The sequence below is a fragment of the Oncorhynchus keta genome, chromosome 19 (assembly GCF_023373465.1).
Source record: "Oncorhynchus keta strain PuntledgeMale-10-30-2019 chromosome 19, Oket_V2, whole genome shotgun sequence".
Taxonomy (NCBI): domain Eukaryota; kingdom Metazoa; phylum Chordata; class Actinopteri; order Salmoniformes; family Salmonidae; genus Oncorhynchus; species Oncorhynchus keta.
Genome location: NC_068439.1, coordinates 38643812 through 38658811, shown reverse-complemented (window position 1 = coordinate 38658811; position 15000 = coordinate 38643812). Strand labels below are relative to the sequence as shown.

General features: G+C 47.5%; 1 protein-coding gene across 1 annotated transcript in view; it reads right to left on the bottom strand.

Moving 5' to 3' along the window:
- The window catches only part of LOC118397689 (microtubule-actin cross-linking factor 1-like), a 280970-nt gene that overhangs the window by 108854 nt on the left and 157116 nt on the right, over nt 1-15000 (bottom strand). The window contains 11 exon segments of the mRNA XM_052468938.1: nt 1801-1953; nt 6159-6284; nt 6617-6712; nt 6971-7075; nt 7210-7371; nt 7716-7793; nt 8077-8205; nt 8289-8583; nt 9901-10055; nt 10254-10347; nt 11328-11455. Of these exon segments, the coding sequence (XP_052324898.1) occupies nt 1801-1953; nt 6159-6284; nt 6617-6712; nt 6971-7075; nt 7210-7371; nt 7716-7793; nt 8077-8205; nt 8289-8583; nt 9901-10055; nt 10254-10347; nt 11328-11455 (1521 nt within the window).

Below are 15000 nucleotides of genomic sequence, written 5' to 3'. Positions count from 1 at the left end.
TACTGCAACGCACATGTACAGATGTACACATGTACTGCGGCTAAAACAGTCTCACTGGCTGAATAAGCTGGGATACTGTGGGTTAGTCGTGCGTTTACTTCACCCTTACCAACTGATCTGGACCTTTAGCTCATATAGGTCGTACATCCAACCCAGATGAAGAGAGAAAAACTGATCCTAAATCAGTTGATAAGAGCATAGAGTAACCAGGGAAGATTCAGTGTGCAGTGTGAGAGCTGAGCGCTGAGGTGGAGGAAGAGGAGGAGGACGACATCGGCAGTAATACCTGAACGTTAGCCTTGACAGCCCGGCGGACACACGAGAAGGGAGAGAGAGGAAGAGACGGAGGAGTGAGAGATAGAGGGTAGGAAGGGGAAACGGTAGGATGGAGAGAGAAAAGACATGGGAGAGAAAGATTATTTTGGGATGGTGTCATGAAGACCGGGTTGTGTGCGTCTTCTTTAAAAGGAGCCCGTAGTTGGTGGCAATCTGAGTGTGTGTGTGTGTGTGTGTGTGTGTGTGTGTGTGTGTGTGTGTGTGTGTGTGTGTGTGTGTGTGTGTGTGTGTGTGTGTGTGTGTGTAGTAGGAAAGGAGAGGAGTAGAAGAAGCCACTCATGACTATTGAGACGCACCCCTGCAGTAATCACTGCACCTCCCCCCTGACCAGAACGTAACGGTATCTCTCCCACGCCTAACTGGGCAAACCGTCCTAGTCCCAGAGAGACTCACACAGCAGAACTAAAATAGCCGTGTCCGAGCCACTTCCTGTCCCTATGCCATATTACAGGAGTGGAAAGGCAGATTTTCAAATGTTTGCCTGAGTCTGCACAGGTGGGAGAAATTCATAATTCATAGCTTTTAGCTCCTCTGCTAGCATCACACAGCACTTTGGGCGGTGGAGAGGCTTCACATGCGAGTGTGAGGCGCGTCGGGTGTCAGTGGCCAAAGGGAAATCTCTTCTCATGAATCATTACTAGACTTGGGAGCGGCTGCTGTGGGCTCTTTCAGGGGGATTCTTAACGAGTGTTGCCGACCCATTATGATACAATGGCATAATCCAACATCGCTGTCTTGTCAGCTGAAAAAATAAACCATTGATGGAAAGATGAGCCGTAAAAAAAAAAGCCCACCTGAAGATCCCTATGAAAAACATAGAGTAGAAGACAGTCAAAAACATGATTACGAATACTAAGGATAATTGAGCCCATTCTGCCCAAAATCTGCCATTTTATCCGTTCTCAAGAAGCATAATGAGATCTAATGATGTGTTGTGGCACTACTGGGCTGCAACAACCACAACATTTCAATAGCTCTAATGCAGCAATCTTCCAATCAACACTGGAAATGGTAAAAAACCCATGTGTGTATGTGTGTGTGTGTGTGTGTGTGTGTGTTCATGGTTGAATAACACATACTATGTTTTTTAGCTGACAAATGGACAGGATCTACATACCAATAATGGCATGGCGGAAGCAGCCAATGATGACAGCTGATTGCTTGAAAATGCCCCGTATTGGATTGCTATAAGGTGTAGGTGGGGCTGAGAGGGGTTGTGCAGGGTAGAGACGGAACAGTTGGCAGAAGGATACATTTAGGTGAAGTGGGGTAAGGTGACCCGGGTCGTATTCACAAGGGCACATAACCGAAAAGGTTTTCAAAATGTCCTGCAACGGATTTTAAAAATTTAAAAATTAATATTGGACAAATCCACGCAGTCCCTCCTTGTGTGCTTCTGTTTTCCTCCGTTTGCTGCCTAATGAACAGGACCCTGGTATTGGCATGATAGTGTGGGTGTGGTACCTCTATCTGCCGGTAGTCACAGATGGCGCGGATGGGCGTGGTGCTTCCCAGGGTGCTCTCGGCGCTGCGGGGGAGGAGCTGCACCACCGTCTTGGCCCGGCCCACCAGGCTGGCCACAGAGCTGCGGTACTCAATCAGCTGCTCCTTCTCCTCCTGTAGGGTACAGCCTTTGGTCAGCGAGGGTGTCGAGCAATCAATTAACCAATCAAATCAGTCAGTCAAATGGTAAGCTTTTGTGATACTGTATGTGATCTATAGGCAGTCATATGATAACATATCCCTTTCAATTTTCAGTCCATTTCCTATCATCTCCATACATATCAATTCCATTGAACTCCACAGTACACCAATTTATCATGTACAGCAGGGATCTCTCTTCTCAGCTCAACAGGATAGCTATAGCGCCCAGTAGCTTAGCTTACAATCGCCAAATTGGCGACACTGGGACAGTGTTCGCAAGCTAACTCAGCACTAGCATTAGCTTCTAAGCTAGCCATTAAACATTAAAAAGGCATTAGCTTCTAAGCTAGCCATTAAACATCAAAAAGGCATTAGCTTTTCTAAGCTAGCCATTAAACATTAAAAAGGCAGTAGCTGAACACCTCATGGTGGCATGTAGAAATACATTCACGTGGACTAACTTCCTGACAGAAAGCTTCATTACAGTTTAACAGAGGCTCGAGGCACTGGGAGAGCTAAGGGCTAGAGTGAGTGAGGGAAGCACTAACATGCTAATAGCATTACACTTCAGAGATGAATTTCACACCGGCCAAATTAACATTGAACTAGCATTAGCAACGGGTTAGTGCTAGTAGAGGTGGACCATGAGTCAAGAGTCCAACGGGGGAAACAAAATGGCAGAGGAGACAAACAGTCACTTTGGATCCATTTTTGGTATATAGCCATTACTTATCCATTGTATTATTTGGAAGAATAAATTGTCAGTACAATGGGTCGAGGTACTGAAACTTCATTAGGCAGCGATTCACAAAGGCATTGCATCAGTCTACTATAGGGCTTTGGTGGTTGTTTTTATGGAATTCAGCGAACGAGGCATCTGTCAAAGTCTGTTTTAATCTTCCCCAGTGAGAACACGCACACACAAGAACACACAAGGCACTGGAAATTTAATCAACCGCCCAGCGCTTAACACCCCATTTCACACCAAACACACACATGCTGGCTCAAACTCAGTGCAGTGATGTGCTCATCATTTGGTATCTTGAAATGAGCCTATCACCCAGACGCACAAACAAACAAAAACACTCAGGATAACAGCAAACCACAGCAAAAACATCTACATGTTCAGTACCAGTCAAACGTTTGGACACACCTACTCATTCCAGAGTATTCATTTTTTAAACTATTTTCTACATTATAGAATAATTGTGAAAACATCAAACTATGAAATAACACATATGGCATCATGTAGTAACCAAAATAAGTGTTAGACTAATCAAAATATATTTTAGATATTTGAAATTCTTCAAAGTAGCCACCCTTTGCCTTTAAGACAGCTTTGCACACACTTCAAATAACAGGTGTGCCTTGGAAAAAATGCAACAAATTAACTTTTAACTTCTGTAGCTCAGTTGGTAGAGCATGGCGCTTGTAACGCCAGGGTAGTGGGTTCGATTCCCGGGACCACCCATACGTAGAATGTATGCACACATGACTGTAAGTCGCTTTGGATAAAAGCGTCTGCTAAATGGCATATATTATTATTATATTATTACTTCTTAATGCGTTTGAGCCAATCCGTTGTGTTGGGACAAGGTAGGGGTGGTACACAGAAGATAGCACCTATTTAGTAAAATAAAGGACAGCTCAAATAAGCAAATTGAAACGACAGTCCATTTTGAATGTTTCCACAGAATTTTGAATGTTTCTTCAAGTGAAGTCAAAAACCATCAAGCGCTACGATGAACATGGCTCTCATGAGGACCGCCACAGGAAAGGAAGACCCAGAGATACCTCTGCTATAAGTTCATCAGAGTTAACTGCACCTCAGATTTCAGCCCAAATAAATGTTTCAGAGTCCAAGTAGCAGACACATCTCATCATCAAGTGTTCAGAGGAGACTGTGTGAATCAAGCCTTTATTGTCAAATATTGCTGCAAAGAAACCACTACTAAAATGGACACCAATGAGAAGAAGAGACATGCTTGGGCCAAGAAACACGAGCAATGGACATTAGACGAGTGGAAATCTGTCCTTTGGTCTGATGAGTCCAAATTTGAGATTTTTGTTCCAACCTCTGTGTCTCTGTGAGATGCAGAGTAGGTGAATGGATTATCTCAGCATGTGCAGTTTCGACAGTGAAGCATGGAGGAGGAGGAGGCATGATAGTGCTTTGCTGGTAACACTGTGATTTATTTAGATTTCAAGGCACACTTAACCAGCATGGCTACTACAACATTGTGCAGCGATACGCCACTGCATCTGGTTTTCGATTAGTGGGTCTATCATTTGTTTTTCAACAGGACAATAACCCAACACACCTCCAGGCTGTGTAAGGGCTATTTGACCAAGAAGGAGAGTGATGGAGTGCTGCATCAGATGACCTGGCCTCCACAATCACCTGACCTCAACCCAATTGAGATGGTTTGGGATAAATTGGACCGCATAGTGAAGGAAAAGCAGCCAACAAGTGCTCAGCATATGTGGGAACTCCTTCAAGACAGTTGGAAAAGCATTCCAGGTGAAGCTGGTTGAGAGAATGCCAAGAGTGTGCAAAGCTGTCATCAAGGCAAAGGGTGGCTATTTAGAAGAATCTGAAATATATTTGGATTCGTTTAACACTTTTTTGGTTACTACATGAATCAACGTGTTATTTCATAGTTTTGGTGTCTAAACTATAGAAAATAGTACAAATGTAGAAAAACCCTGGAATGAGTAGGTGTCCTTAAACTTTTGACTGGCACTGTATATAACCTGACCATCCATTCCCTCCTCGATATAAACCACACATTTTGTATCAATGTAACCACGTTTCCCTCTGATCTCTATGCCCAGAGAGGATATGTCCGTGGAGCCGTGCCCGCTCCCAGTGTGCCATCTGCTGTGTGTCAGGTGGGCATGGCGGTGGCAGAGTGGCCGTGCGTCACAGGGGCCGTGAATCAGCAGAGGTACACTAGAGTAGATTAGCGCTCGCTAGACTGCGACGGCCCAAAAGCAGCTGTGAGACTAGATGAGGTAGCTAAAGACTTACAGTATCAACAGCTAGCTAACGGGTACAGTATTAGCATGACATTAGCCTCATGCGACTGCTGTAGCTAACACCTGAGCCATTAGCTAGCAGTGGATACGGTTACTAAATGTGTCAGGAGTGTCAAGGTGACGTACATTTAACTGCAAAAATAATGGAATCACTTGAGTAAATGAGGGATACAAAGTATAGTGAAAGCCGGTGCTTCCACACAGGTGTGGTTCCTGAGTTAATTAAGCCATTAAAACATCCCATCATGCTTAGGGTCATGTAGAAAAATGCTCAGTTGCCCATTATTTAGGCGACCATGGCTAGAAGAGATCTCAGTGACTTTGAAAGAGGCGTCTCAAAGAAACATAGGGGTTTTAAAGGGTGTGTGTGTGTGTGTGTGTGTGTGTGCATTACTATCCTTATGGGTACCAGAAATCCCCAAAAGTCCCCACAAAGATGGTAAAACAAGAAATTCTTCCTCATGGAGACATTTTGCAGGTCCCCAACGAGGACAAAGGCTATTTTAGGGAAAATAGGATTTTGAATGGAAATATATTTTAGGTCCCCACAAGGATAGTAAAACATATGCTCTGTGTGTGTGTGTGTGTGTGTGTGTGTGTGTGTGTGTGTGTGTGTGTGTGTGTGAGACAGTCACCAGATTTCAATCCAATTGAATACTTATGGAAGATTCTGGGGCTTTGCCTGAGACGGCGTTTGCCACCATCAACAAAACAGCAAATGATGGACTTTCTCGTGGAAGAATGGCATCTCATCCCTTCCATAGAGTTCCAGACACTTGTAGAATGTATGATCAAGGTGCATTGAAGCTGTTGGTGGCCCAACGCCCTATTAAGACACTGTATGTTGGTGTTTCCTTTATTTTGGCAATTACACGTAGCTTATTATCTTAAATGTGGATAAGCTATAATCATGTGCCTAAGCTTTTCACTGGCAGATACCTAAATGATTATAGCCAACTCTGTTTGGCTAAGTAGGTCACATGCAATAGCGGAGCAATTAGCAGGGATGTAGGTAATTTGCCGAGTTGGTGGAGGAATTGAGGCGAGTTTGATCCGGTTCGGTTGAACACGTTTGAGTGCGTTTGATCCAACAGCACTAGAAGCACCAAAGAGACGTGTGAATTAGAATGTAAATGTACCATAGAGTCTTGCAGCAGGTCCTCCAGCTTGCCCAGCCTGCTGCTCTTGTCACAGGTGTACTGTCTCTTTATGGTGTCCTGGAGCTGACGCAGGTACGTCTCGCAGTCCCGTGCGTCACTCACAAACTGACAGGTGGCAATAAGAACGTAAAACACAGAGATCAGAATAGGAGTTTATATATAATCCACCCACAGCTGCCAGAGATATCTCATATTTAATCTAGTATTAAAGCGCTTTTGAAGATTAAATAGCTTTAAACTCCCAATTAAAGGCAGGTCCAAACATAGATGGGTAGTAAATAGACAAACTAAATGTAGGCAAATAAAGTGCATATCATTTCTTGATCTACGTGAAAACCAACAAACAATTGGCATCGTAAAGGACCAGATGGATATTACAGGTATAACTTATAATGTGTAAAAGGGACGTGGGCCAAGCTTTGCTCAAATCTCCAAACCTGGAAGTAGGCAGTATTGTCTTTGAGATGCTGCTCCACACACACACACAGCTGGCGTACCCACTGCCACTGGGTCTGCAGCGCTGCACTGTACGCCTGGGGAAATGGAAGGGCACACGGGGGGGTTAGTCTAGTCCATGTGTTGCTTCCAGAAGACATATTTCTCAAGCTCCTTATTTGAATCATACTCAAGCTCCACAGCCCAAACATTAGGTACAAAATATACTGACAATCTTATTTTCAGGGGAACATCGATTGCACCGCTGTTTCTAATGACAAGTACTGTAGATGGAAAGCCAATACTTTGAAAGGCCAATGAACGGCCTTAATGGCTTTGTTGCTAGGCAACCTCACCTCCACTGTCTGTTTGGCCGGGTGGTTCTCCTGACAGAGCCGGTCGGCCGTTTCCTGCAGCGAGTGCATCACTTCCTGTTTCTCCTCCAGCTCTGACCTCATTTCCTGAGAGAGGATGACAGAGCATTCAGAAGAGCACCCAGGGGATTATCTGTGTCAAACGGTACCAAGAAATGTGTATTCTCTGTGTGTGTGTGTGTGTGTGTGTGTGTGTGTGTGTGTGTGTGGTGTCCACTCACGGCGTATAGATCTCTCTTGGCGTTGACGTTGGTGTTGTTGTGGCTCCAGTCGTAGGCCAGTTCCTCCTCTTCTCGCTCATTGAGCCAGATCAGCTCCTCTGTACAGCGACACACAAACGCATGCAGGCTCTCCAGGCAGCGCATACGCCACGATGAGTTTTCCTGTGAAGACAGGATGGGATGAAGTAATGTTCTTAGGCATTAGCGCTAAACGTTTACGAGGAGTTTGAGGTTATTTCAGAGGCAAACACACTCTCTTCAGGGCTGATCAAGGGGCTATGTGGTAGAAGCAGGTGCTTCTGAAGGCCACACTCTGTCTGGCTTAACACTCGCTAGCTTCCCTGAGCCTTTAGCTAGCTCATTCACACTCTGATGGGATTAACTGAGAATGTGGGCAGACTGGGATACAATGGGGTGCACACCAGCACACCCTACATACCAGAGACACACGCACACACAGCCCCAAGGGCACACATTCACAGAGGAAAACAGCTCTCCCCACTCACCAGTAGTTTGCAGTACTGCTGCTCCAGCTTGGCCAGAGTGTCCGAATAATTGCTTCTGAAGTTACGAGAGACTTTCGTCTGAGGATAAAGAGATCACAACGGCTTAATAAAACGGTCATAGGTGTCTTCTTCCTAGGTTTGGGAGTGTCATGCTGTTATGGACTGCATATTCACAGGTCTTCTCAGTGCATGTTCCTTTGTACTTACAGTATACGTATTAGCATGTACAGTGGATCTTGAAGTGTCTGTCTTAGAATGTGTTAGTTTGTGTGTGTGTGTGTGTGTGTGTGTGTGTGTGTGTGTGTGTGTGTGTGTGTGTGTGTGTGTGTGTGTGTGTGTGTGTGTGTGTGTGTGTGTGCACCTCGTAGTTGCGGGCCTCCTTTAGGCTGTGCAGTAGCTCCTCCACGGCAGTGTGGATGTTCTGGTGGTCCTGGAGGTTCTGCTCTACGGAGGGCAGGTCCGCCCCCGACTCTGCACGCTCCAGCATGTCCTAACACACATACACAATCAGTTAATCTCATGCATCCCTTTTCCCCTCCCTCCCTCCATCTACCTACACCCCTTCTTCCTTACCTGTGTCTCCTCCACCCATCCCAGGAGCTCATAGACGAACCGGAGACTCCCCTCGTCCTCTGAGGATGACATGGCCACCAGCTGAGAGCGGGACATGGGTCTCCTGAGCAGGGCTGCCCCCATCACCCCCACTGCCCCCAGTAGGGTCTGGGCCCCAGTGGACAGGGAGACACCACTGTCGCTCCCCCGCAGGGCCGTCCGGTCTCCCCCCGTCACCGGGGAGAAGTGACCCTTCCTGTAGACGCTGGAGCACTGGAGCCGGAGAGAGACCAGCTCCTCGTGGAGACAGGACACTCTGTGCAGGAGGGGAACAAATGTGTTAAAATCCCCCCCCAAAAGACAAGGGAGAAAAAAAAGGGACACCTTTTTCTTGTGACACACAAAATACACAAAAACAGTCAACCTCCTCTTCAGAAGACAACCAGAAGTGAATTAGGACCTCCACTGTTGCTCCACAAAACATCTGCTTTCTCATAACACAGTACTGTTGTGGTGTCACATCTACACCACTGATGCTCGTGGTTCATACAGTATAAACAAGCCTAACAATATATACACTACCATTTTTGGTCCATTAAAACATGAAATTGATCAGAAATACAGTGTAGACATTGTTAATGTTGTAAATGACTATTGTAGCTGGAAACAGCTGATTTTTTATGGAATATCTACCTAGGCGTACAGAGGCCCATTATCAGCAACCATCACTCCTGTGTTCCAATGGCACGTTGTGTTAGCTGATCCAAGTTTATAATTTCAAAAGGCTAATTGATCATTAGAAAACCCTTTTGCCATTATGGTAGCACAGCTGAAAACTGGCCTTCTTTGGGCTAGTTGAGTATCTGGAGCATCAGCATTTGTGGGTTCGATTACAGGCTCAAAATGGCCAGAAACAAAGAACTTTCTTCTGAAACTCGTCAGTCTATTCTTGTTCTGAGAAATGATGTCTATTCCGTGCGAGAAATTGCCAAGGTACTAAAGATCTCGTACAACGCTGTGTACTACTCCCTTCACAGAATAGAGCAAACTGTCTCTAACCAGAATAGAAAGAGGAGTGGGAGGCCCCGGTGCACAACAGTGTCTAGTTTGAGAAACAGATGCCTCACAAGCCCTCAAATGGCAGCTTCATTAAATAGTACCCACAAAACATCAGTCTCAACGTCAACAGTGAAGAGGCTTGCCTTCGGGGGAGAGTTCCTCTGTCCAGTGTCTGTGTTATTTTGCCCATCTTAATCTTTTCTTTTCATTGGCCAGTCTGAGATATGGCTTTTTCTTTGCAACTCTGACTAGAAGGCCAGCATGCCGGAGTCACCTCTTCACTGTTGACGTTGAGACTGGTGTTTGCTTTTCTTTCAAAAACAAGGACATTTCTATGTGACCCCAAACTTTGGAACGGAAGTGTATATATATTTTTTTAAATTATGCCATTTAGCAGACAATTTTATCCAAAGCGACTTACGGTCATGCATGCATAGACTTCACGTACGGGTGGCCGCAGCGGGAATCAAACAAACTATCCTAGCGTTGCAAGCACCACGCTCTACCATCAGAGCTACAAAGCATAACCAAGCCTCATTTTCTGTCCGTACACACTCCCTCTCCCTCCACTGACCTGAAGGCGAGCTGCTCCACCTGGTAGTACTTCTGGTCCCTGAGGACATGGAGGTCCACGTTGAGCCGTCTGATCAGAACCTCACAGTCCTGCAGGTACAAGCTCAGCTCCCTCTCACAACGCACCGCCTCGCCACTCTCCACCCGGGACATGTCCTGACGGAGGAGCGAGAAGACATGGTGGGGAAAAGAGAGGACGAAGAGGAGGGACGGGGAAGAAATGAGTAAGACACAGCACACCACAGTGAAAGAGGCACATCGTGCCTATACAGTGGAAGTACAAAAACGTCAGAGAAGCAAGTCCTCGTTGAAAGAGAGAGAGAGAGAGAGAGAAACAGGGACAGCATCACTCACGGCCTGCAGTGTGTTCTTGGCCAGGGTGAGTTTCTCCTCACAGTCCAGGGCCATGTTCTGGATCTTATTGGCCATCTGAAGCAATAACTCCAGTCTGGAAGGAGACGCACAGTATCAGCACAGTGTCACAGAGTGTCAACAAAGCTCAAAAACACTCTTTTTTTTTACGTCTGAAAGTGCATCCTATTTACTATACAGCGCACTACTTTTGACCAGGCCCTGGTTAAAAGTAGTGCACTACATAGGGAATAGGGTGCCATTTCGTACGCAGCCAGTGTCTAAGGAATGTGTTTACTGTACAACCATAACAAACTAAAAACATCTACCAGGTAATCAAGTTAGGCCTATTGAGGTTTAAGACTAAATTGCTGAAGTATTAAGACAAGGACGACATTTCCACAATACAACCAGAGTACAGACCCGTGCAAATTAAATCAGTGTGAAAACGGCGGATGATAATGAGATGTACTGCGTTTGGTGCAGAGACCTGTGCTCGAGCACCATGAAAATGTCGCCGTAAGTGATGGCAGTAATAAAGTGTCGGGGTTCGGGTTTAGTGTGCTCCACAGTGAGCCACAGGGCCTCGTCTTTCCATAGCCACTGGTATAAACAAACTCTAGCTCTCAAATAACTAAATCAGGGTTAACGATTCTGCCGATTGGGGGAACGGCACCACTGCCGCCCCCCCCCCCACCATTTTATGCTCCTTTATTGCGTGTGCAATGACGTCAGAGGAGAAGAAAGTGTTTGTTGTTTGCAGTAACTTATTTTGTTGTTCTAAAACTGCAGACAGACTTGGCTGTTTCACCATTAAGGATTCCAGCTTTAAGGTTCTGGTTAGTTATAGTGTTACCTATGTCTCAGCTGCTGACCTCTCCACAGAGAGCTGCAGGGCCTTCTCTCTCTATAGCTACTGATATTAACCAACTGAAACACTAGCAGCAGTAGTAAGGGTTAAGGTCAAGGTCATGACCTCTCCACAGAGAGCTGCAGGGCCTTCTCTCTCGATAGCTACTGATATAAACCAACTGAAACACTAGCAGCAGTAGTAAGGGTTAAGGTCAGGGTCATGACCTCTCCACAGCGGGCCGCAGGGCCTTCTCTCTCTCCAGCATCTCCAGGATCAGCTTGCCCCACTCCTCCTCCAGGTCGTTGGGGTGCAGGCCCAGGGGCAGCTTGATGCGCCCAAACTCCATCCATACCTGGGGAACACAAACATGCACATCATTTTAACTTCTATAACACATACAGTGCATTCAGAAAGTATTCAGACCCCTTCATTTCTCCCACATTATGTTACAGCCTTATTCTAAAATAGATTCAATAGTTTTCCTCCCTCAATCTACCCACAATACCCCATACTGACGAAACAAAAACAGGTTTACAGCCTCAAGTCTTCTTGGGTATGAAGCTACAACCTTGACCCACTTGTATTTGGGGAGTGTCTCCCATTCTTCTCTGCAGATCCTCTCAAGCCCTGTCAGATTGGATGGGGAGCGTCGCTGCACAGCTATTTTTTAAGTCGATCCAGAGATGTTTGATTTGGTTCAAGTCCAGGCTTTGGCTGGGCCACTCAAGGACATTCAGAAACTTGTCCCAAAGCCACTCCTGGGTTGTCTTGGCTGTGTTGTTGTCCTGTTGGAAGGTGAACCTTTGCCCCCGTCTGAGGTCCTGAGTGCTCTGGAACAGGTTTTCATCAAGGATCTCTTTACTCTGTTCTTCTTTCCCTGAATCCTGACTAGTCTCCCAGTCCCTGCTGCTGAAAAACATCCCCACGGCATGATGCTGCCACCACCATGATTCATCGTAGGGATGGTGCCAGGTTTCTTCCAGACGTGATGCTTGGCATTCAGGCTAAATAATTACATCATGGTTTCATCAGACCAGATAATCTTGTTTCTCATGGTCGGAGTCCTTTAGGCGCCCCTTGGCAAACTCTAACGGGCTGTCATGTGCCTTTTACTGAGGAGTGGCTTCCATCTGGTCACTCTACCATAAAGGCCTAATTGGTGGAGTGCTGCAGAGATGGTTCTCCTTCTGGAAGGTTCTCCCTCCACAGAGGAACTCTGGAGCTCTGTCAGAGTGAGCATTAGGTTCTTGGTCACCTCACCTTCCTGACCAAGGTCCTACTCCCCAGATTGCGGCCAGCTCTAGGAAACGTCTTGTTGGTTCCAAACTTCTTCGATTTAAGAATGATGGAGGCCACTGTGTTCTTGGGGACCTTCAATGCTGCAGAAATCCTTAAGTATCCTTCCCCAGATATGTGCCTCAACACAATCCTGTTTCTGAGCTCTATGGACAATTGCTTCGACAGCATGGTTTGGTTTTTGCTCTGACATGCACCGTCGACTGCAGACCCTGACATAGACAGGTGTGTGCCTTTCCAAATCATGTCCAATCAATTGAATTGACCACAGATGGATTCCAATCAAGTTGTAGAAACATCTCAAGGATGATCAATAGAAACAGGATGCACCTGAGCTCAATTTCGAGTCTCATTGCAAAGTGTCTGAATACTTATGTAAAATAAGATATATTTTTTTAAATACATTTGCAGAAATGTCTATTTATTGATTTAATACATTTTATAATAAGGCTGTAACGTAAAACAAAATGTGGAAAAAGGACCCAAATCTCTTCCGAGGTCTTGAAGTATAAATGTTTGGGATGCGGGGTTGTGAGTCATCATGAGTCATTGATCAGGAGTGTCAGGAGGACAGTGGTGACATTGGGGAAGTAGAACCGAGGGGAAATGAAAGAGGACTTGATAGGAGGAATTATAGTTCGTTGTCTCAAGGCAGTGGCATGGGGTTGAAATGGCCTAGTGCAGAGAACAGGGTGTTCGATCTCATACACATACACACACACACACACACACAATGGACTCATGATGCACAGTGTGGTCCCGCTCGTGGTGGCAGAAACCAGGTCACCTCTTCAAATCCTTATATTTCTCGCTCTCCATCTCTCTCTCTGTGTCAATCTCTCCATGTTTCTCTCTCTTTTGTCGGGTCATTGAGTTTATGAGTTTCAGTTTTCTACAAGACTAAGGCCAGCCAAATATGCCATAATATGATATGTTGTTGAAAATGAGGCTGTGTCCTCACGGGTAATGATAGTATCTGCCTGGGTATGTTGTTCAGTCTCTCGGATGGTAAATCGGTGTTTACCATCGATGTAGGTTTGCGGTTTCTGCTGACATTTTACAGCGCTTGTCGTTATCAAGTCTCAATAGGTTTTAGAAATCAAAAGTCTCTCGCTTGCTTCCTCCCTCCCCCCCTCGCTTCCTCCCTCCCCCCTCGCTTCCTCCCTCCCTCCATTGCCTACCTCCCTCCCTCCCTCCATCCATCGCCTACCTAACCTCCCTCCCCCCTCGCTTCCTCCCTCCCTCCCTCCCTCCATCGCCTCCCTCCCTCCCTCCCTCCCTCCCTCCCTCCATCCATCCATCGCCTACCTCCCTCCATCCATCCATCCATCCATCGCCTACCTACCTCCCTCCCTCCCTCCCTCCCTCCCTCCATCCATCCATCCTACCTAACCTCCCTCCCCCATCCTCCATCCCTCCCTCCCTCCATCTCTCCCTCCCTCCCTCCCTCCCTCCATCCATCCATCGCCTACCTAACCTCCCTCCCCCCTCCCTCCCTCCATCCATCCATCCATCCATCCATCCATCGCCTACCTACCTCCCTCCCCTCCATCCATCCATCCATCCATCCATCCCTCCTACTCCCTCCCTCCATCCATCCCTCCTCCCTCCCTCCTCCCTCCATCGCCTACCCCTCCCTCCCTCCCTCCATCCATCGCCTACCTCCCTCCCTCCCTCCATCCATCGCCTACCTCCCTCCCTCCCTCCATCCATCGCCTACCTACCTCCCTCCCTCCCTCCATCCATCGCCTACCTCCCTCCCCCTCCATCCATCGCCTCCCTCCCTCCCTCCATCCCTCGCCTACCTCCCTCCCTCCCTCCCTCCCTCCATCCATCCATCCATCGCCTACTTACCTCCCTCCCTCCCTCCATCCATCCATCCATCCATCGCCTACCTACCTACCTACCTCCCTCCCTCCCTCCTCCATCCATCCATCCATCTACCTACCTACCTCCCTCCCTCCCTCCATCCATCCATCCATCCATTGCCTACCTACCTCCCTCCCTCCCTCCCTCCCTCCATCCATCCATCCATCGCCTACCTCCCTCCATCGCCTACCTCCCTCCATCGCCTACCTCCTCCCCTCCCTCCCCTCCTCTCCATCCATCGCCTACCTCCCTCCCTCCCTCCATCCATCCATCGCCTACCTCCCTCCCTCCCTCCCTCCATCCATCGCTCCCTCCCTCCCTCCCTCCCTCCATCCATCCATCGCTCTCCCTCCCCCATCCCTCCCTCCATCCATCCATCACCTCCCTCCCCTCCATCCATCCATCCATCGCCTACCTCCCTCCCTCCCTCCATCCATCGCCTACCTCCCTCATTCCCTCCCTCCATCCATCCATCGCCTACCTACCTCCCTCCCTCCATCCATCGCCTCCCTCCCTCCCTCCCTCCCTCCCTCCCTCCATCCATCATCCATCCATCCCTCCCTCCCTCCCTCCCTCCCTCCATCCCTCCATCCCCTCCCTCCCTCCCATCCCTCCCTCCCTCCCTCCATCCATCCATCCATCGCCTACCTCCCTCCCTCCCTCCATCCATCGCCTACCTCCCTCATTCCCTCCCTCCATCCATCCATCGCCTACCTACCTCCCTCCCTCCAT